A 20083-nucleotide genomic window follows, 5' to 3' on the forward strand; every position below is an offset into this window, starting at 1 on the left:
ATTATATTCGAACACTCATGTTCTTGATAATAAGATAAGATTGCTTCCGTGATAAGATAATGTACAAAATTATTCTTTAGGTTTGACGTAATCATTTGAGCATGGTTTCCATAGATGATAGAACGACATATCGGTGTACAACAACGGCCCATCAGCCCAATATAATGGGCTTTCCGGTGGGCCTAAATACTCGGTAACACCTAAACAAGAAAAGCATCAATCTTAAAAGTTAAAACCCCGATTCGTTGCTTGCTCTGCTGTTCACTTAGGAGGCGGCTATGGAAGAAAGTTTCAAGGTCCGAGTAGACAAAATCTTCGGCTCCCTAGCTTCTTCATCATCATCATCAGCAACTACAGAAACAACTCCGTCTTCGTCTCTCTGGTCACTCACGGACGACGAAATCGAGAGGAGAGAGTGGGTCCGAGACAAGACCATTCCCGAATCCGAATTGGAGCCTGTCTTTGGCAACCATGGGAAGGGGTCCGAGAAGAAAATGAGTCCCGTGGATTTGAAAGATGAGCTGGAGAAGGACCTCGAAGACCTTGACGACGACGATGTGGAGGAGGAGGACGAACCGAGGCGGCGACAGTCGAATAAACCGGACGACTACGACGAGGAACAGTGGAACATTAAGTCTGGTATTGGCCAAGACTGTACCTTGGATTACGAGGTTTGGTTTTTCTTTTGTTGCTCTTTCTCTGTCTCCTGTACAAATGTTTTGATTTGTACTGTAACAACATTTAGCTTGTGCGAAAACCCTATTAGATGGATTAAATTGTTATCAATTTTTTTTTTTTTTTTTTTTTTTTTATCGGTAAAGGGCAAATATAAAGAAAAACATGTTCTCACAAAAACTTAAAGACGGTGAATTTAATTATTTGATTAGCATTCTAATCCTCTCTCACATGTGTGTCTAAACTCTTTCTTCATGCAGAATTCAATCATTTAATTAACATTCTTTCTCAAGTGTGAACCCCAATTTTTTCTCAATAAGTGAGGCATTCAATTGAAATGAAGAGAATTACGAATCAATGTTCGTACTCAAGCCATGATAAATCATCTCTTACTTCTCATGGCACAAGTTTAAGCTTACCGAAAATAATGAATCTAATTATTTAATTAACATTCTAACATTATACGTGATTTGTTTGAGTTGGTGTGTGTAATGGGATATGTTAATTTGGTATGATCGCGTTTTTAGTAGAATGAAGCAAGAGTGATGGGTTTGTCATTCTACGAACTAGAGGTTTTAGAACTTGAAGGTCATGTTATTACGTGGATTAAGTTGTTCTAGATTTTCTTAAGGTAAGGGGAAAACGTGTATGATTATTGGTACTCGTCTGTGTGCTGTGCTGGGTTTGTGTGTCTATTGTGAAAATAGATTAATTATAAAATTTGATTGGTTATTTGGGCAGGAAGAGGAAGATGGATATGACAAACTGGCTGTTGGTAGGGAAAAGGCAGGGGAACGCTTGTATATGAGGGATATAGCTGATTATGGTATAGATGTAGACTCTTGCAACGAGCTTCCTGATTCTTTTGAGGAAGTTGATAGAGACCCACGAGCGAATCACCTGGCTGCAAAGATTAGGCTCGAAGAAGATGCAGAAGCAGCTGAGAGGATTGATTCATTGCGGGTCTCTGAGAAAGATTCACCAGATGGAGAACGTGCTCAAATGAAAACGTCTGAGCATGTTGTTAAGCCGAAATCTATTCTCAAGAGGAAGGATGTTCCATTGGACTCGAAGTCAGAGAAACGTGTCCGGTTCGAACCCGAATGTAAAGATGATTGTAATGAAGGTTCTGAAGAAGATCAAGATATCCCTATGGACACCAGTTTAGTGGAAAAGGCTGCAGTTCCAGATTATATACGAAATCCTTCAAGATATACACATTACACCTTTGATTCGTCGAGTGACATGGATGAAGAATCTAACAAGGAAGCCTATATGGACTTTCTTAAGCTGGTGCAGAGGTCAAATTCTATGGAATCAGAGGCAGATGATTTTTCCAATGATCTTCCATCAGTCACCTTTATACCAAAGAGGAAAGCAGGTGATACTATAATGGTAGAAAACTCTGCAGTCTCAAAGCAGAGCCAGGATGATGTTGGCAAGGAGTTTATGCATAGGAGAGGCCCCATTGCAATTGCAGCTAGGGGTACGGAAGACAGTGAAGTTTGTGCAATGGAAGAAGATGTAACGGAAACTGTAGCTGATGGAAGAAACAGCTCGCAGAGACTGAGCCGAAAGTATAGGACGAAAGCAAGGGTAGAGTTGGACGAGTCTAATGTTTGATTGCCTGATGGGCAGCTTCTCCTTCTGTGTTGAATGTCGATGTTTTTTAACTGTTTGTACTTGCACTTGTACCTGAGACATTCTTTATAGTTGCAGCTTCGCGTGCCATTGAAAAGGATCAAGGAAAAGACTGGCAGATCTCTGTTTCTCTTCTCTCTCTCTTGGCTAAGAACAAATTTTGCATATTTGTTATGATATGAGTTCCAAAATTTCGAAGCTTGTAACAGGTAGCTCTTATCTTCTTCTTCTTCTTCTGGGACTTGTAGTGCCTTCTGGCTTTTGGCTTCTTCATTTTCATAGAGACCGCCTCATGGTGCTTCCAAATCTGGCTGGTTTGTTGTTCCTCTTCTTCCATCCACAGATGAGATCTCCATAGAGGCAGAGTAGTTGGTCATTTTTAATTGGCATGGTTTCAGACATTATGCATTTTCTATCCTCCATTTCTCTTAACTCGGGATGGTTCGTCGTTATTCTTCATGTGACTCCTCTGATCTTCTCTTGTCCCTGGTAAAGATTGAAAGATTTTTTTTCCCGTGACCGAATCCAGATTGATCCACCGTTCAAGCTGTGACATTTGTACTGCACGATTTCAGGGTCCAGTTGGTTTCAAAAGATTTGACTCACTAGTTACATTTGCCGGTAAATCCCTTTAGAACCAATTATTGGCAACCTCGTAGGGCGCCGCCCACATCAGCACCGTAATTACGCTCAAAGAGGAATGAGATCCAATCCAATATTTTGTATTGAATTCCTAAAATGAACGGTCCAAATTGCGGTTCACATAAGAGAGAACAAAAAGGTGGGCATACAAACCAGTAAACTGCTATGTACACCAAGCCAGCTTCTTTGGCAACTAACCCACCCCCAATAGCCAAGAACGAAGGGATGGGTGTTCAAGACTTCAAGCTAACGGTTGCCATTAGGGGTAGCTGCACCCTCTTGCCATCCTCACTCCAGTCTCCAGTGGCCAAAAAGAGTGGTTCAACTACCCACAATGGCCACCCTAGTGGCTTGGATGTCAGCCCTTTCTTTCTCCTATTCATTTCTTTGCCAACAACCCATAACAAAAATGGGTTGGTGGCAAGATCTTTTTCCTCCTTTCACACAAGGTTAAACTCATACATAATAGTAATTAGAAAAAGCGGTTCTAATCATTACGGACACGAGAAAGTGGAAAAGAATTGAATACACGAAGTCGTAACTCCTACAACATCCTTCAACAGGCGACATTCAGCTTCTCCCACTAGCATGCCCAACGCTTGAAACGGTGTTCCCTACTTAAAAATGAATGCAAAGCTAGCCGCTTCTCATTTTGAACAAGCCCCAGCTATCTTTTTTCTGGAGCCTACCCAAGCTATTCTGACCACATGCTTGAGCCATTAAGGTAACTTCTGAATCCCAGCAAGATAAAGTTAAAAGCATCTTAGAGAGTACCAATTGATCATGGCTTTGGTTGAAATAAAGCTGAAGGGCCATCGCCCTTCTATAGATTCAACGTAAAAATGGGTAAATAAAAACGAATTTAAAAGGCATTTTGTGTTCAGCAGCAATCAAATAAACAATAAGACGTATATAACTTCATATAACTCGTAATTGTATACCAGAAGCAGCGCAGATGTTAAAGGTTACTGCAACAAATTTGGCAACCCTCTTCACACCAGGGGTGAAGAAAATATGAAAGTAACGAAACTATCAATTAAACATAAAGATATTGAAAAAGCTAAACATGCTGCATGTGACCGCATTACTAAAAATTATTATCATGATTTTTCATTGATTTCCATAAAAATTGACATATCAAAATTTCTTTCTATGCTTCTTTCAGTTACAGAATTACTATAGAGGCACCCCCACGTAATGATGCAGGGGAACCCAAGGAGTCAAATTGATGTAGGGGCACAAAAAAGAAGAAAAAGAAAAGAAAAAAAGAAGAAGATGGAATCAGGATGTAGAGAAGGTAGCATCAGTTGAAGGCGGTGAACAAAGGTCAGTGCATGCAAAATGTTGGTGCAAGCTAACATCATTAGGCCAAAAGAGTCAACAGGTGAGGTGTTGATCAGAATTAAGAACCTAGAATAAGCGCTTCCTACAATCTGCTGCACCACAGTAACAGAACATCTGTTGTATCTTTCCATCCGGACCAGAGACACTATCAAGGGCATAGCCATAGTCGTATGTCAGCTCCTACAAGCAAAGAAAAATGTTTAGTTACTTCAAGCTTCACTCCTACATATCCTACCAGTGCAACATATGGGAGAGATTCATATAAGATACAAATTAAATCATACATCAGACAAGAATATGAAGGTCCAATACAGGGAAAATACTCCTGGGAAATATCAAAGTGACAATTCGACCCAAGAGTCGGTCTGCTTAAACAGAATAATCATAGCAAGGCAAACGAACAACGGTTATATATGAATGAATGTGAACACTTTGTTTTTCTACCTAGATGTTCTGCTAATAACAGAGTTGACAATCAATGAACATTACCACTTTGCTAGCAGCTCCACAAATAACAGGAGTCCAACCACCAAATAGCATATTTAGCAATTAGCACACATCCACTTAATAAAAGCAAGCATATATCTCTTATCAAAAAAAAAAAGAAAAAAAAAAAAGCAAGCATATATCTATATATTCTTCTTCCAGCCTTATCAGTATGCATATGCAAATTTCAGTATTAGCCCTTACTCAGTTCAGTAAAGGGATGGATTGAACATTAGTAGTTCAACAATTTGCCTAACACCTGAACCACATCCAAATCCATGTTGTCAACATGAGAGCATAAAATGATGATTAATCAACCACATAATACATATCGTATCAATTGACATTAAACAAAGATCAAAACCACTTTCTTCAAATAATGGTAGATGGCAAAACATGCAAAAGTTCAACATCCAAAATTACAGCAAGAAAAGATAGACCCAATAATTGACAAACAAAATAAACAAATAAATAAAAAATAGCTCCAGGGTACGCAGACGCACAGAGGGAGAGAGAATAACCTGCAAAGGAGGTATGTTGTCTGCCGCAAATAGCATTACTCGAGCAAGTTTGATGTCGTGGTGTGAGCTCAAAACACATTGGACGAAAAGATTAGGCTCGCAGCTGTGATTAATAAACCTTGCAATATTTCCAGTGGATCCTGCATCAATGCAAAACTCTGGTATATTTTCAGATCTCAGATCATCAGGCCTGTCTGAAGAAATGATTGTTGGCACAGGTACATCCTCAGTTCTCAGATCATCAGGCCTGTCTGAAGAAATGATTGTTGGCACAGGTACATCCCGAAATCGCCTCTATTAAGGAAAATATATGAGACAATAAATTCAGTGTGCCATGAAAGGAACAAGAATAAGTGAGTTCATTAATACAGATCAAAACAATAGGTATTGACATATATGAGTAGATTCTAAGCCATGCATATTTAGTTATTTACCACTGAAGAACACCCATCAATCTGACTACTGATGTCTTTTTCTTTGAAATTAATAAACAAGGTTTTGTTAGAGCTAATCGAACAGGAACGAGGGACCAATGTCTACAAATTTCATTTTAAGTACCACCTAACTACTAAGAATTAAAATCTATCAAGCATACTTTAATTAAGCAAATACAATTTGATAACTGAAGATAATACACAAACTTCATTTCAAAGGATATTCGCTTCATCTTGTTTGGAAAATGTAAACATCAAGAATGATCAAAGACTTGGCAGGGAAAAAAGAAGATAATGTCACTTCATATGGCACACAACAGCTACTGAACTGCTTGAAATAGAGAAGGAATCATAATTCAAGATTTACTAGATTAACAGTACCAATACCTCTCTTCCACCAAGGCCCCTCATTGTTTGCAAGCAATCAATCTCAAAAATGTAATTATTCTCTGCGACACTATCTAAATCCTGAGTCCGCATAAGTATTCCTGTGTACTCACAAACTGGTGCCCCAGAAGGTATGAAGTCCCAAGATCGAACAGCCCACCCTTTCTTTGGAGTGCGGAAAACCTATTGACACCACCAATGGTTTTTCATGTCTAAGTTAAAATATGTTTCTTTTTAACATATACAAGTTAAAATACGTTGACCAATCTTAGATAGTTAATGAGCATTTTAGGTACTAAAACAAAATAACACAACCTCGAGTCGATACTTCAGGCCTCTCTGAGACGTACGGTTCACACAATCTGGTCCGCAGCCACATTTTGGACCACATTCAAAGACAACATCCTTGGCTTCAATTAATCTGGGAGGTGCAACATATGGAAGGACATTAAACAAACTATTAGCAGATAAATTTTCTAAAACTCAGGCTAATAAAGTCCTCCCACCTAAAACATAAGTCGGCAAATTCAATCAAGACGATAAGCGAAAATGCTTCTTCTCACCTTCCACCATCACGTGATACATAAGGGAAGTCAGAGCCATTAAGCATAGCACAAGCACAGGTCTTGGGGTCCACACACATTCCTTTGCAATTGCATCCAGAGGCATTATTGGGAAGCTTCACATTTTTCACAACTTGAACAGACTTGCAATACTTGTAACCTGGAAGTTACATATGTAACAAGCATAGCATAGAACTTGATGAATAAACAAAGTACAAACACTTAATCTGAAGAACAGTATTAAAAGAGAATAAACAAAGCAAACAACATAAAAATACATGATTACCACAGCTACCAAGAAGAAAAGACAATTATGCACATAAAAAGGAATAAAATTAGTAATGGACTTCGAAAAAGTGAAGGAAAAATCTTTTTTTTTTTTTTAAACAATAATCGACAAATATCATTAAAAGGGGAAGTTATGGATGTTGAAAAAATGAGAAGGAAAAATCATTTATACAATATAAACCAAGGATTGATTATAGAGGTTATAGAACAAATGCAAAGAATCAGCAAACTAAATTTTTCTTTAGCAAACCAAACTTCAACAAGTAAATAAGTTCAATTAAACCAAGTTTAGCGGGAAAAAAAGAAGAAATAGTTATATTCCTGACAAAATAAATGCTAGAGATGTTCATTTTGGTTGTAATAAACATTAACAGAAGAATGTGCTGGGCTTGTTAGGATGCTCATTCAAGCTTCCTTGAACATGCTCAGAAACAATATTAAGTGTTTCAGACATACAAAAAGTGGAGCTTGAATTTAAGCTCAATTTTTTCGCCCATCTCAATACCTTTGGCATGCTACTCTCCTTGACATGATCTCTCTTGCCAGCCAAATGTCTTTGGAAAATTTCGGAAACTAAAGAGTCTCAACCCAACATAGCAAAGTTGAATGCAGTAACACCTCAAAACAAAGAAATTTAACCTGTTTTTGCCTAAATATGGAAATGAGCGAAAACATTAACTTAAGGAAGTTTTTTAAACAAGCTTGTTAAATATACAAATCAATTAGCAAATCTAATCTCATGATCATTAGTAGAGAACAAATATGAAACCATGCAAAAGTCAACTCAGGGACTGAGACACAATATAGGCAAGCAAACATTCCCAAACTCTTACATAAGATATGTACTCATCCTAAAAGTACCAAAGTTGAGAGCTATTCACCTTTTAAAACAAAATAAAATAAAATTTGGTACCAAAGTTGAGAGTTCAACTTGCCTGTGGGTGCAACAGGTGGATCATCAACCAAATTGGTAGCTGGAATGGGAAGATCCTCTTGACCACCAGTGATGTCCTCGCAAACCAACCTTAGCCAGCCAATAATACAAATTTAAGCACAATGTAAATTCACAATTCAGCAAAAAAAAAAAAAAAATCTCTGATTCGTTGATATTTTGCTCTTTACATACCCACGTATTTCTGAAACAGACTGAGGTACGCGCCCACGAGTAAAGTGAACCTGTAACAAGAGTAAGACATTTTGAAGTAAAGAGTCATTAAAGGCTCATTGGCTCACCAAACAAGACTGATCAAAGTGATTATGGGACCCAAAGTTATCTAAAAACAAGAAAGAGTACAATCAAACAAGATACATTGCATCCAAAGTTAACTAGATATCTGATTCATTATGGAAGGTCAACAATGTCATTGAAGACAACGTTAAACTTCACCATAACAACTTGCTAAGAATAACGACCTAGTCTTCACCAAACTCCAAATAGAATGGTAGTAAAATACGTCACATGGCCAAGTCCACACTGTCAGAACAGAATAGAATGAAATTAGTTGCTTAGAAATGGCTCTTCTAGTTCAAGTTCAAGAAGTCTCCTCCACAAAAAGCAATAGAGGTGGTTGCATACCTGATCAATTGTATCAAAAGAGAGCCCCCCAAGCAAAGCAACCCAAATATATAATTGATACATTTAACAATCATTAATCAAGTTTTAAAAAGTACACCTATAGATGGACCAATCGGAAGAATGGTTTAATTAAAATGGAGGAGCAAGGACTAGGAGGCCAAAGTTAATGTATAGATGTAGTTAGGAAGGATATGCCACCAAAGATATATCTAGAAGTATAACAGTAGGTAGGCTTGAGAGGCCAAAAAGATTCATCTATTGGAGAAAAAATTAATGTCCCTGGCCCTACTTATTTGACAAAAAGGCGTGTAGCTCAAACAGCCAAGTAGCTGAGACGACAAACATTGTGGTATCACTTGGTTGATATACCCAATTTACGTTGACACATGTCTACAGCATCAGCTAATTCTCTTACCAATGCCAGAAAACAAACAAGTAGCAAAAACTACAAATCCATCAGATTTTATTTTATTTTTTTAAAAAAAAAAACATTGCTTTTTGTAATTCTATTCAATAAAAGCGCAGAGGAGCACAACCCTTATACACGGGAAATATACAAGAGAGCCTCTAAATGGGACGAGAAGAGAATAAGTTTAAAAAGTTTACATAAGTAATATCATTCAAGCAATGATGGGACGCTATCCAAATATATAACATATTAAGCAAACGCTTCCGTAGCTCCACCATTGATGTCTCAACATCTTCAAAGAGCCGTGCATTCTGTTCCCGCCAAATTCACTACAATAAACACAAAGGAGCTAACTGCCAAACTTCTTTAGCACGACCATACCCAACTGACGCACCCCAACTAGTCAACAACTCCAACACCGTTCGTGGCATAACCCACTCTACCCCAAATAAGATAAGAATGTAAATCCAAAGTTCACGGGCGACTTCCAGTGAAGTAACAGATGATCAATAGACTCCCCATTCTTCTTACACATACAACACCACTCAATCACTACGACATTCCTCTTACGCAAGTTATCATGTGTCAAAAAAACATTGTCAAACTCGGTTATTCAATTATCAAACATTGTCCTCAGGGTAAGAAGTTTCTCGGTCATTTTCAGAATCTCGAGTTTTCGAAATTTGAAATTTTAAAATTGCGTACGTGGCACAAGTTGGGGGTTGGGTCTGATCTGGCTTTGGGTCGGGTGGTAAGGAAATTTCTGAACCAGTTTTTCGGGTCTGGGCTAGGTGGAAAACATTTTGGTTTTTGCGTGGCCTGATTTCTGCCGAAACCTAGAGTTCCCCGTCCGTGCTCGTCAAGTGCCACAGAGGTCGCAGGTCTGGCGTCTTCAATTTGTTTTGGGTGCCCTCTACAGCCGGAGCGATTGTCGACACCACCTCTTGGTTTGTCTTCGCCGGAGGATGTCGACGGTCCTTCCCCTGGTCCTGTTCCGGTGTATCCTGGGCCAGAATATGCTTCTGTTCCGGCAACTTCTGGGCCAATGATCTTGCTGTTGACAGTTCCTGGGGCTATTTCTACGGCTTCTATGCTTCCAGAGGAGGACTCTCTTGAGGAGGTTCTTTACAACACCTGGCAAAGTGTTTTGTCTTGGGATTCAGGCCTCTCCCAATCCCAGGTTTTTAACGAAAATTAGGAGGCGGCTTGGAAGAAGGCTGATGAGCTTTGGGAGAGGGTGTGCACGATGTACCTAGTGTCTGAAGATCTCACAGTAAAAGGTACAGGGCGATCTGGGGCGAGATGATTGAAGGCTATAAGTGTGAAGCCAGTGAAGGGAAGGAGTGCGAAGGAAAGAGGGAGCTTCAAAATCTGCAAAGTTTCGTCAATTACAACGACACTAAAGCTTCTTCTAGGTGTAGAAAAGACAATGCCCTCATGTTTTAGGGTTATTTGCCTTGGGGGTTTGTGGCTTGTTCCTTAGGAGCTCTGGGTTCTTTTGTGGGTTGTTTTATAGCTGTTTTTTCGGGGTCTTGTTCTAGCTTTTGGGGTTTTAGTTGGGTTTTCGTGGGTGAGCTTTGATTCTCCTTATGTCTACTTCCATTGTACATAGGAGCGTCTTACGCTCTTTTTTTTCAATAAAATGTAACTTATCTAGAAAACAATATCAAAATAAATAAACAGAAATGCCCTCAATCAGCTTAAGAGCACTAGCAACTGCCTTCCTAAATCTCATTCTCTTTCCTAAATATAAGAAAAACTCCCAAAAAGCCCCCTGCAACAGACTCCCTTGGTGTTACCTAAACCAAGGAGAACCCAAGGGAACGAAAAGTGTTACCCTATATCTTTGCTTCCCTTATCAATATTTTATTAAAAAAAAAACCTTTCTCTTTCCTTTCTTTCTTCTCTCTTCTCTCTTTCCCCTAGTATTTATTTGAAAGAATATTTAAGTGGCTTTCTCTTTCCTCTTTTTCTCATAGCATTTATTTGAAAAAATATTTAAATGGTATAGAGAAAGGATAAAGAAAACTATTGTGAAGTTTATTTGAATAGAGAAGCAAAAAGTAGCTTAATTCCCTAAATTTAAGAAAAATCTAAGAGAAGTTAATACTAAAGCTCTTATATGCTTCATGTTTAGAGAGGAAATTGGCAATCCTAGAGTTCAAGTCAAAATCACGTGCGCATTTATAGCTTCTTTCTGGTGAGTTATGATTGGCTGAATCTCTCAATAAAGGACAAGAAGCTAAAATAACGAATGTAAAATAGTCAAGTCTGTCAAACAATGAAAGAAAACGTAAAAACCTGGTTAGTGGTCAATAGTGGCTGCCCTTCGAGCCGCCTTAGACGATACTTATATACTGTAAATCCAGAAAGACCCTTCTCCGCCCAGTACTTCACAACCTGTAAATAGAAAAGCACATTGGATAGAAGAAATAGATAGTTCTAGCAAATTGTGCGCACTAAAAATTGGAAATTTCACAGATCACCAGAGTTTTAAGGAAGCCAAAGATATTGACAAATATTAGAATGAAATCAATGAGTATTTTCTAAAGACGTAATATTCTGGAAGTTTGGAGGTTGGCTCCTTAGTGTTTAATGTGGCGTTTTTAGAGAGAGTGGAATGCAAGGAACTTCGAAGATAGAGACTTTGGTGGTAGAGCTGAAAAGGATTAGCTTCAATTCCCTTTGCACATGATAGTTTTCTTTTTTCTACTTTTTTTAATTGTCAACTATCTCATTGTATCTCTTATATTTAAAACCCAAAAATTGCAAAATCTATGTATTGTCTATGCAAGAAACATAATTGGACAAAAAGATGCATAACCAAATGCTAGCTCTATTAAAGAGAAAGTTAAGATAAGCAATGCAAATTTATGCGGCGACAACGGTTTCAATCCCAAGTTATATAATGTACCAATGCATATTGGAATAGCAAAAGTAAATCCATTGTTGAATTATATTTGTTTTCATTGTTTAATTCTTCACATTAACCGCAAATATATGGAACATTGATATGTTAAGCAAAGAAACTACTTAAAATCAAGAGTAAAATGACACAAATGCAAGATAGAGGTCAATGGGGACTTAATAAATAAAGTAAATTATACAAAATGTTTTAGAAAATCACCTTGTACAATCCATCGTACGTGTACACTTTACCAGTGTAACTGCTTTTAGATTCATGGCCACGAACGACTCTAACAGGCACATGTTGCTCCACACAGTTCTGCCATTGTGCACAGAGCAGGTACAAGTCCAGTAATATGATTTCAAATTCAGAAGGCATTCAACACACTCACTTATTCTTGTGCTAAACTGATTCTTGCTCATAATATCACTTAGAGCTTCTGGCTAAAAGCAGAATGACTTCCCCCAAAAAATTAAAAATAAAAGCAGAATGGATCAAAAACTAGTGAGAGTGTGTTGACCTAATCCACACACTCTCACTGGTCAATGTGACAATAATATCACTTTGAGCTTCTGGTTAAAAGGAGAACGGATCAGAAAGTACCATTGCAGGTAACAATAGACAATGATTTTTTATTTTTTATTTACAAGTAACAATAGACAAAGGACTTAGGAGAGCTATAAAATACACACCTTAAGCGCCAAATTTCCACGCTCCATCTTTTGGTCTTGGATCTGATGCTTCTTACCCGTTAAATCATGTCCACCTTGACCGGTATACACGACATCGTCAGCATTATCAAGGTCATCTTCATACATGCCGGACAAAACAATGGCAACTGCAAGCGGGAACGTGTAGTTCCTATACTCCTATTTAGGAAAAAAAAATCTTCCTCGTCAATTCTAATTTAATTCTGATGCCTAAGTGGAAGAACATTAAATTTCTCACTACATCAACAAGGAGAAAAACTGTTCAGTCAGGAGTAGCCTTTAATTATCCAATCCTCGGTTTACAGAAAAGCAGCATTAACACAGATAACATAACACGCATTAGGCTAGAACAAGAAAAACTTATACACCAAGAAAACTGTAAATAGCTTGGCCTTGTTTTCTTTTGATTGTTATATGCATACAATCAAGTTACATATCACTCGCACTAGTACTGTGGAACAGTTGAAACCAAGATCTCTAGTTCCCAAGGCAGAGCCTCAACTAACTATGCTATGTTTGCGGATGGTAAATAGCTTACCATTCCTAGATAGAATGCTCCTAAGAGGCAATAAAAAATTTAGGTACATAAACCATAACCCATTGAGAAGTGTAACGATTATGAGCTGCAAATTAGCTTGAGCAATATCATTTCACAAGGCTTTGAAAAACATAAAGGACATTCCAGAACCACCTCGAATGAATACACTCTGTGACCACCAAACAAGAAAACAAAAAGTAATAAACTACTTATTTGTCCACGTGTTGACTGATAAAATTTCAGAAGAGTACTCCAACTAAATCAAAAATGAAAAATTACAGGAAGAAAATTTATTGGCTGCCAATTGATTGCATTCTCAGACATCCCTAACCAAGGAGCAACATGAGTAAATTACCCCTTTACTGTAACTCTGCCCCATATAATCAATCCCGTTCAGCCAGTGACTGTGAAAACCAACAACAACCATTTCAGCCCGTGCATAGAACTGATGTCCAACCTTAATACCTGTCATCAAGAGCACTTATCAACACCTCCTACTAAAGGTTTTTCACATTGAAAGTGCAGAAGTCATGATCAAAGATTATAGGATGATAAACAAGTAAACTGATTCTAAAAGACATATAACCAAAAAAGCAATGTAAGACAAAGCAACCAACCTGGAATATCACCAATTCTTTTCTCCGGGTACAAGATTCCGTTTGTCTCCATCATCTGCCAGAGATCCATTTGGAATAAAAAGGGGTGAATTACATCAGAATGTTATAATTACAAACGTTTCACAATCATATTCTCCACTACCAACACAATCCACTATTCCAAAATACTATAATATAACAATGACGGACACAAGAACTAATGTCATTGCAACATTATCATCACCATCCTCAATACCATAGCATCACCATATTACTTTACATATTTCACACAAAGTAGATTAGTGCCTACTAGAAGAGCAAAAAGAAAAATTAAATTAACAGTAATCAGAATGTTCAAACTACTATTTAGTAAGCTATGTAAGCATTTGCTTAAAACATTTAAGCAATCCAATCAAACGAATAAATAATTAAATAAATAATGGGTAAATCTGATACAAGAGGAAAAAATACGACATAAGTCCAAAGGGAAAATAACATAGATAAAAAAAAAAAAAAAAAAAAAAAAAAAAAAAGGGCCGAGTTTAGCAATCCAATAAGTGAAATGGAACTTATAATGAATTATTAGATGGTAAATTGCATATAGAAAGCTGTACCAAGATTCCATGAAAGAACCATTAACTCTTCGAATCTTGACTTGCCTTAGATACAGCCTTCAGATCAGGTCGCTTGGTCCTGGACTTTGTGTCTTCTGGTGCAGCCTGTATCTACACAATTTTATACGTTAACATAGCATAGGAAAAACCATAGCAGATAGAGCATGACAATTACAATCCATAAAGCTTTAAATGCAACATTAGAGCAAAAAAGATGGAAATTATGCATATCTCATTAAGAGCAATTTCTTATTTAAAACACCCTGATGATGCATCAAAAGCACTAAAAGCATGCGAGTGAAGCACACTAACCTTAGATTTTGAACCTCTAGATGCTTTGGACTTTTTCTCTTCTCGTGCAGCCCGTTTCTGTTCAGATTCGTTTGTTAAGCATAGTATAGGGAAAATCATAGCAGAGTATCGCAATGTAAAATCCATAAAGCTTCCAAATGCAACATTAGAGCAAAACGCATAAAAAATGTATACAATTCATATCTCATCAAGTACCCATTTCAGCATCCTGAAAAATGCACGAAAAACATTTAGAAGCTAACCTTAGATTTTGAAGCTTTGGAGGCTTTCCCTTCCGCTTCCGCTTTTACTTTTCCACACCGTTTTTCCTCTTCCTACATGCACAGTGAGAAACAAAAATGAATAAAACACAAATTAATTATCTACTCAGCTTGAATCGATGATGGCCGAAACAAAAGAGAACAGACTGACCTGCACGAAATGGAGATAGTGCTTGTTGAACACTCTCAGCGTCTCCTTCACCTTTGCATAGTCACTCTTCTCAAATGTACTCGCTGCACCATTCTCACCCACAGCCATATTTTCTGCTTCCAAGCTCCGATTCATCGGCTTGTCCCCTACCTCGAAACCCTGGGAGATCTTCTCCACCTCTCCGTGCCCATTTTTAACGGAAGCCCTCCTTGAGTAGCAATGTTTGATTCTTTTCCGTCTGCCTCCATCCCCTGCAACGACTGGCTGCTCATTTAGCAGCTCTACTCTCCGACGCACCTGGAGCTCCTTCTCGGCTCTCCGCTTATCCTTTATCCTAGCGCTCTCTCTTCTCGATAACTCAGTTTCTTCGAATTTTGTGCTATCCTTCACGCATTCCTGCGATTGCAAGGCCATCATCACAAGCAAACAAACCTAGAGAAATGAGAAATAGGTTTGGGAGAGAGAAGGGAGTTCGAAATTTGTTTAGGGCTTGGAGGTGAGAACTGAGAGCTGCGAGGGCTGAGAAGCTTCAAACTTGAAAGGCATTTAATGCTTCACAGCTTCAGTATATGCCAATTATTTTGCTATTTTTTCTTTTTTCTTTTTTTTCGAACTCCCGCTCTGTCTTTTCATCTCTCCCTCCCACCCTCTCTCTCTCTCTCTCTCTCTCTCTCCCTCTCCCCCGAGCGAGAGAAAAGCAATTTTCTGAGCTCGGTGACCGTGTTGATGTGAAAGGAGGAAATACTCTGTTTGGTTTCTAAAATAAAAGCAATTCTCCAAGTCCAAGATGTCTTGAAATGGTTATCCGAAAACTAAAACATAAACATTTATCGCTGACAAAAAGAGTTTTCTGTATAAACTAGAATGCAATTTCCTATTAAATTTATGCTTTAAACAGAACAGCAAAAGTTTATTTTTTTTAATTTATTTATATAAATGCTATAAATATTTTCAAGTGCTTATTATCATTGAATACTACATGTATTTTTATTTGTTATTTTATTCAATAATAATTTTTATTACCAAATCTATACAAGTGGGCACTTAAAAATGAACACTTGAAAATATAAGTAGCACTCCACATTTTTTTATTATTTTTTGTCTATAACCCATAGGCAATTTGATACAATTTTTAAGGGAGTGTTATTTGCTTTTTGGTTATGATGTAATTATGGATGAAATTTTTTTTTACACGACTCATAAATTTGACATTCAATTATGAGCAGAAATTTTCGTTAGGAAATTATTTACAATCGACATATGAAAATGACATATATCCTTTAAACATGTGAGAAGCACATATTTATTTTTATTAATGCTATTAAAAAAAATGTAAGAAGTACATGCTATTTAAATAACATATGATTCTCACATGTCAATAAACACATGTCAATCTTATACGTGGGTTGTAAAAAATTTTCTACAAATTGATTTGGAGGAAATTTTTGTCCTTAAATTAATAGGTTCGAATTTTGTACAGTTTAGTTGGGTCGGTTTATGAAACGGGCCAAAATTGGATCAACCTACTTAATCTATAAGTGACTCGTTTGACCCGTATAAACAAATTATTTGTTGATAAGATAACCTTCCCGAGTGGAAGTTGTCGGATGCGACACTGCCGACAGAACCACCTTCCCGAGATCAGTGCCCGACAAGTGGTAGGTTAGGTGCTAGACAAGTGGTCGGTTAGGGTATTCCGATAACCCGTATAAACAAATTATTTGTTGATAAGATAACCTTCCCGAGTGGAAGTTGTCGGATGCGACACTGCCGACAGAACCACCTTCCCGAGATCAGTGCCCGACAAGTGGTAGGTTAGGTGCTAGACAAGTGGTCGGTTAGGGTATTCCGATAACCGACAAGTGATAATGATGACAGTACAGATAAAGGAGATCGATTAGGTGGCTGAACCCCCGAAGATGCGGGATTTCCTGGATCGCCATACTCTAGCATTAAAGAGCCCACCTGCTCATCACTGTCAAGAGCACGCTTGGGACCTGTTCATGCGCAGGGAATCGCTGTTCCCTAAAAGCCGGGATATTCCCACCTAACCTCAAGAGGCAACCCCCTATAAATAGAAAGGTCCAGGTATTAAGTTTTGTTGGATACAAGTTCTAAGTTCAATCTCTCTCTCTCTCTAAAAAATCCCTCATCTAACTTGGGCGTCGGAGGAGGACCACTGGGGAAACCCACTGTGTGTTCTTTGTATTTGCAGGTCAATCGGATACTCTCACCTAAAGCAGGACTTACGTCACCGGCCGGAATCAGCATCAACAGTTTGGCGCCGTCTGTGGGAACTCGCTCTTTGCTCTGGCAAAGCTTGCTTGCGAATCCGGAATGGTGACTACAAGGTCGGAAGCACTGAGGGGCCCGTGGGGGGACAGGATGAGAGAGCGCCCGAAGGGGGGAGAGTCTTCCTCAAGGCCGTCCCCCACAGTGGAGATCCTCAATGAGAGAATAGCTCAGATGGAAAAGGAGATGTACGAGTTGGAAAAGAAGAATGCAGAATTGCAACAACAACATGGGGAAGACTCAAACTCGGCAACCCCGCAGCCTGTCGGGGAAGTGGAGCAGGATGAAGAAATGCGACCGAGCAGTCAGGGAGGAAGGAAGGAAAGAAGGAAGAACCATAATGCGGCGGATCAAAAACCTCGGAAGAACAGGGCGTCGAAAAGAGTGGATAAGAAGCTCAGGGAGATCATTGAGAAGCTGGAGCAGAGGTGTGACCTGCTGACAGAAGCGGTGCAGCACCAGCATAGCGGGAGCACATCTAGAGCTGGAGATTTGCTCCAGAAGTCGGCTTCCCCTTTTGCTGACCGGGTGGCCTCGTTCCGCCTCCCCGAGAAGTTTAAAGTCCCCGACATCAAGACCTACACCTGGCAGGAGGACCCGGTGGAGCATTTGGACAACTACCGCGCTCATCTCGAGCTGCAAGGGACCCCGGATGAGGTGGCGTGCCTCGCCTTCCCGCTGACCTTGTCGGGAAATGCCAGGGATTGGTATAGAAGGCTTCCCCCGAAGTCCATACAAAGCTTTGACGAATTCGGAAAAATGTTTGTAACTCAATTTATGGCGGGAGTTGTAAGAAATAAGCCGGCAGGCACCTTGATGTCAGTACAACAGGGGCGAGATGAGTCCCTTAAGGAGTTCCTCCAGCGCTTCAACCAGGCAAGGCTCACCACTGAAAGCCGCACCGAAGAGTTTGTGCATTCGGCACTCTATCAGGGGATCAGGAAGGATGGGCCGCTGATGGCTGACCTCGCTTGGAAGCCGACTAGTTATTTGCACGAGTTCATGGAGAGGGCGGAGGAGTTCATTAACCAAGAAGAGACTCTTCGAGCGTTGCTCGGAAAAACAACCGGCCAAACCTCTAATCAGGGGGACAAGTCTAAGAAGAAGAAGGAATTCCACAAGAAGCAAGAGGTATCGGAACCCGGGGTCAAGAAGAAATTCCAGGATTACAACTGGACCCCCCTCAACGCGCCCATCGAAGAGGTCCTAGCGACGATTAAAGTGGATCCCATGTATGAGAAACCTGCGGAGATAGTCGGAACTCCCCACCCGAGGACAGCTGACCACTATTGCGCTTTCCACGAGTCGAAGGGACATAGCACAGAGAATTGCAGGTCCTTACGGGCCTTAATTGAGAAGTTTATCCGGAACGGGAAGCTAGTCCGTTTCTTGGCGGGTCAACGGGGTCCGCCGGGGTTTGATCGGAACCCCCAGCCCGAGGAACGAAGGAACCAGCAGCAGAGGTATCGGGAAGAGCCCAGAGAAAGAATGGAGCGCCCCCGGGACCGTGATAGAGAACCTAACTATCGACCGGCCGACCGAGACAGGCGAGAGAGAAGCAGGAGCCAAGCGCGAATGCCTGGTCGGGAGAACCTCCGCGAGATTCATACGATATCGGGTGGTTTTGGAGGAGGAGGAGATTCAAGTGCCGCGCGTAAGGCTTATGCGAGGCACCTGAAAGAGTTCGAAATATACTCGGTCCAGAGACCGCCGAAAATGAGGAAGTATGAGGACCTACTCATTGGTTTCTCGAATGAGGACTTTGTTGGGGTCTCGCTCCCCCACTCAGACGCTCTGGTGGTGACTTTAGCCATTGCAAATCATAAGATACACAGGGTCCTTGTCGACACTGGAAGTTCCGCCGACATAATATATAAGTCAGCCTTCGAGTTGATGAGCATAGGACAAGGGAAGTTGGTCCCAGTGAGGGGTCCCTTGGTCGGTTTTTCGGGGGAACAGGTCCTCCCGATCGGGTCTATTGATCTACCAGTCATGGCAGGAACTAGCCCCCAGGAGAAAACGATTATGGTAAAATTCTTAGTGGTGGAAGGGCGGTCGGCTTATAACGTTATCCTGGGGAGGCCAGCTTTGAATGATTTGGGGGCCGTAACTGCAACACCCCATCTGTGCATGAAGTTCTCGACTAGCTCGGGAGTCGGTGTGGTTAGAGGAGACCAGAGGGCTGCCCGCACGTGCTATATCACCACCCTGAAGGCCGGCCACGCAGAGAGTACTGCGGAAGAGGAGAAATAGCAATTACAGTCCCTGGAGCCGACAGAGGACTTGGAAGAGTTCGAAGTCGGAGGTCCGGGTGAGAGAGTGAAGATTGGCTCCCAACTTCCCGAGAAACTAAAGGAGGAGATAATTTTGTTCCTCAAGAGAAACAGAGACGTTTTCGCATGGAATCATGAAGACATGCCCGGCATCGATCCCTCGGTCATCGTGCACAGGCTGAACGCGGATCCCAGCTTCAGACCCGTGAGGCAGAGGAGGAGGACTTTCACCCCCGAGAGAAACCAGGCGGTAGCTGATGAAGTGTCAAAGTTGTTGGCAGCAGGGTTCGTCCGAGAAGTTGACTATCCCGAGTGGCTTGCCAATGTTGTGCTGGTAAAGAAGTCCAACGACAAGTGGAGGATGTGCGTGGACTTCACCGACTTGAACAAGGCCTGCCCAAAGGATAGCTTTCCACTGCCCCGCATAGACCTCCTTGTCGATTCAACTTATGGGCACCAACTC

General features: G+C 40.2%; 3 protein-coding genes across 5 annotated transcripts; 2 read left to right on the forward strand and 1 right to left on the reverse strand.

Annotated features, from left to right (window-relative positions):
* Window positions 1-229: 229 nt before the first annotated feature.
* LOC133860094 (uncharacterized) lies at window positions 230-2517 on the forward strand. The gene is made up of 2 exons (XM_062295749.1): window positions 230-671; window positions 1417-2517. The coding sequence occupies exons 1-2, from the start codon at window positions 279-281 to the stop codon at window positions 2296-2298; spliced, it is 1275 nt and encodes a 424-aa protein (XP_062151733.1). The 5' UTR covers window positions 230-278; the 3' UTR covers window positions 2299-2517.
* A 1525-nt stretch (window positions 2518-4042) lies between these two features.
* On the reverse strand, window positions 4043-15753 carry LOC133860093 (histone-lysine N-methyltransferase, H3 lysine-9 specific SUVH4). 3 transcript variants are annotated; one of them, XM_062295747.1, is made up of 16 exons: window positions 15056-15753; window positions 14887-14958; window positions 14645-14701; window positions 14378-14437; window positions 13740-13794; window positions 13478-13587; window positions 12567-12743; window positions 12094-12192; window positions 11268-11366; window positions 8108-8157; window positions 7917-8005; window positions 6694-6853; window positions 6446-6551; window positions 6131-6313; window positions 5310-5603; window positions 4043-4482 (listed from the first exon to the last, which is right to left on the reverse strand). In XM_062295747.1, exons 1-16 carry the CDS (start codon window positions 15470-15472, stop codon window positions 4369-4371), a joined length of 2142 nt encoding a protein of 713 aa, XP_062151731.1. In that variant the 5' UTR covers window positions 15473-15753; the 3' UTR covers window positions 4043-4368. The 3 variants fall into 3 exon arrangements, with proteins under 3 accessions (XP_062151731.1, XP_062151730.1, XP_062151732.1); XM_062295746.1 differs by having other exon boundaries at window positions 14378-14443; window positions 15056-15752; XM_062295748.1 differs by lacking the exons at window positions 14645-14701; window positions 14887-14958; window positions 15056-15753 and having other exon boundaries at window positions 14333-14443.
* Window positions 15754-17392: 1639 nt separating this feature from the next.
* Window positions 17393-19600, forward strand: LOC133860626 (uncharacterized). The gene has a single exon (XM_062296197.1). The coding sequence runs from the start codon at window positions 17393-17395 to the stop codon at window positions 19598-19600; it is 2208 nt and encodes a 735-aa protein (XP_062152181.1).
* Window positions 19601-20083: the final 483 nt, after the last annotated feature.

Source organism: Alnus glutinosa, chromosome 2 (assembly GCF_958979055.1).
Source record: "Alnus glutinosa chromosome 2, dhAlnGlut1.1, whole genome shotgun sequence".
Lineage (NCBI taxonomy): Eukaryota > Viridiplantae > Streptophyta > Magnoliopsida > Fagales > Betulaceae > Alnus > Alnus glutinosa.

Coding starts and splice junctions, on each gene's coding strand:
- LOC133860626 (XM_062296197.1), top strand. CDS start 17,393: ATGGTGACTACAAGGTCGGAAGCACTGAGGGGCCCGTGGGGGGACAGG.
- LOC133860094 (XM_062295749.1), top strand. CDS start 279: ATGGAAGAAAGTTTCAAGGTCCGAGTAGACAAAATCTTCGGCTCCCTA. Junction 672..1,416: donor ACTGTACCTTGGATTACGAG/GTTTGGTTTTTC, acceptor TTATTTGGGCAG/GAAGAGGAAGATGGATATGA.
- LOC133860093 (XM_062295746.1), bottom strand. CDS start 15,472: ATGATGGCCTTGCAATCGCAGGAATGCGTGAAGGATAGCACAAAATTC. Junction 14,702..14,886: donor CCAAAGCTTCAAAATCTAAG/GTTAGCTTCTAA, acceptor GAATCTGAACAG/AAACGGGCTGCACGAGAAGA. Junction 13,795..14,377: donor ATCTGAAGGCTGTATCTAAG/GCAAGTCAAGAT, acceptor GATCTCTGGCAG/ATGATGGAGACAAACGGAAT.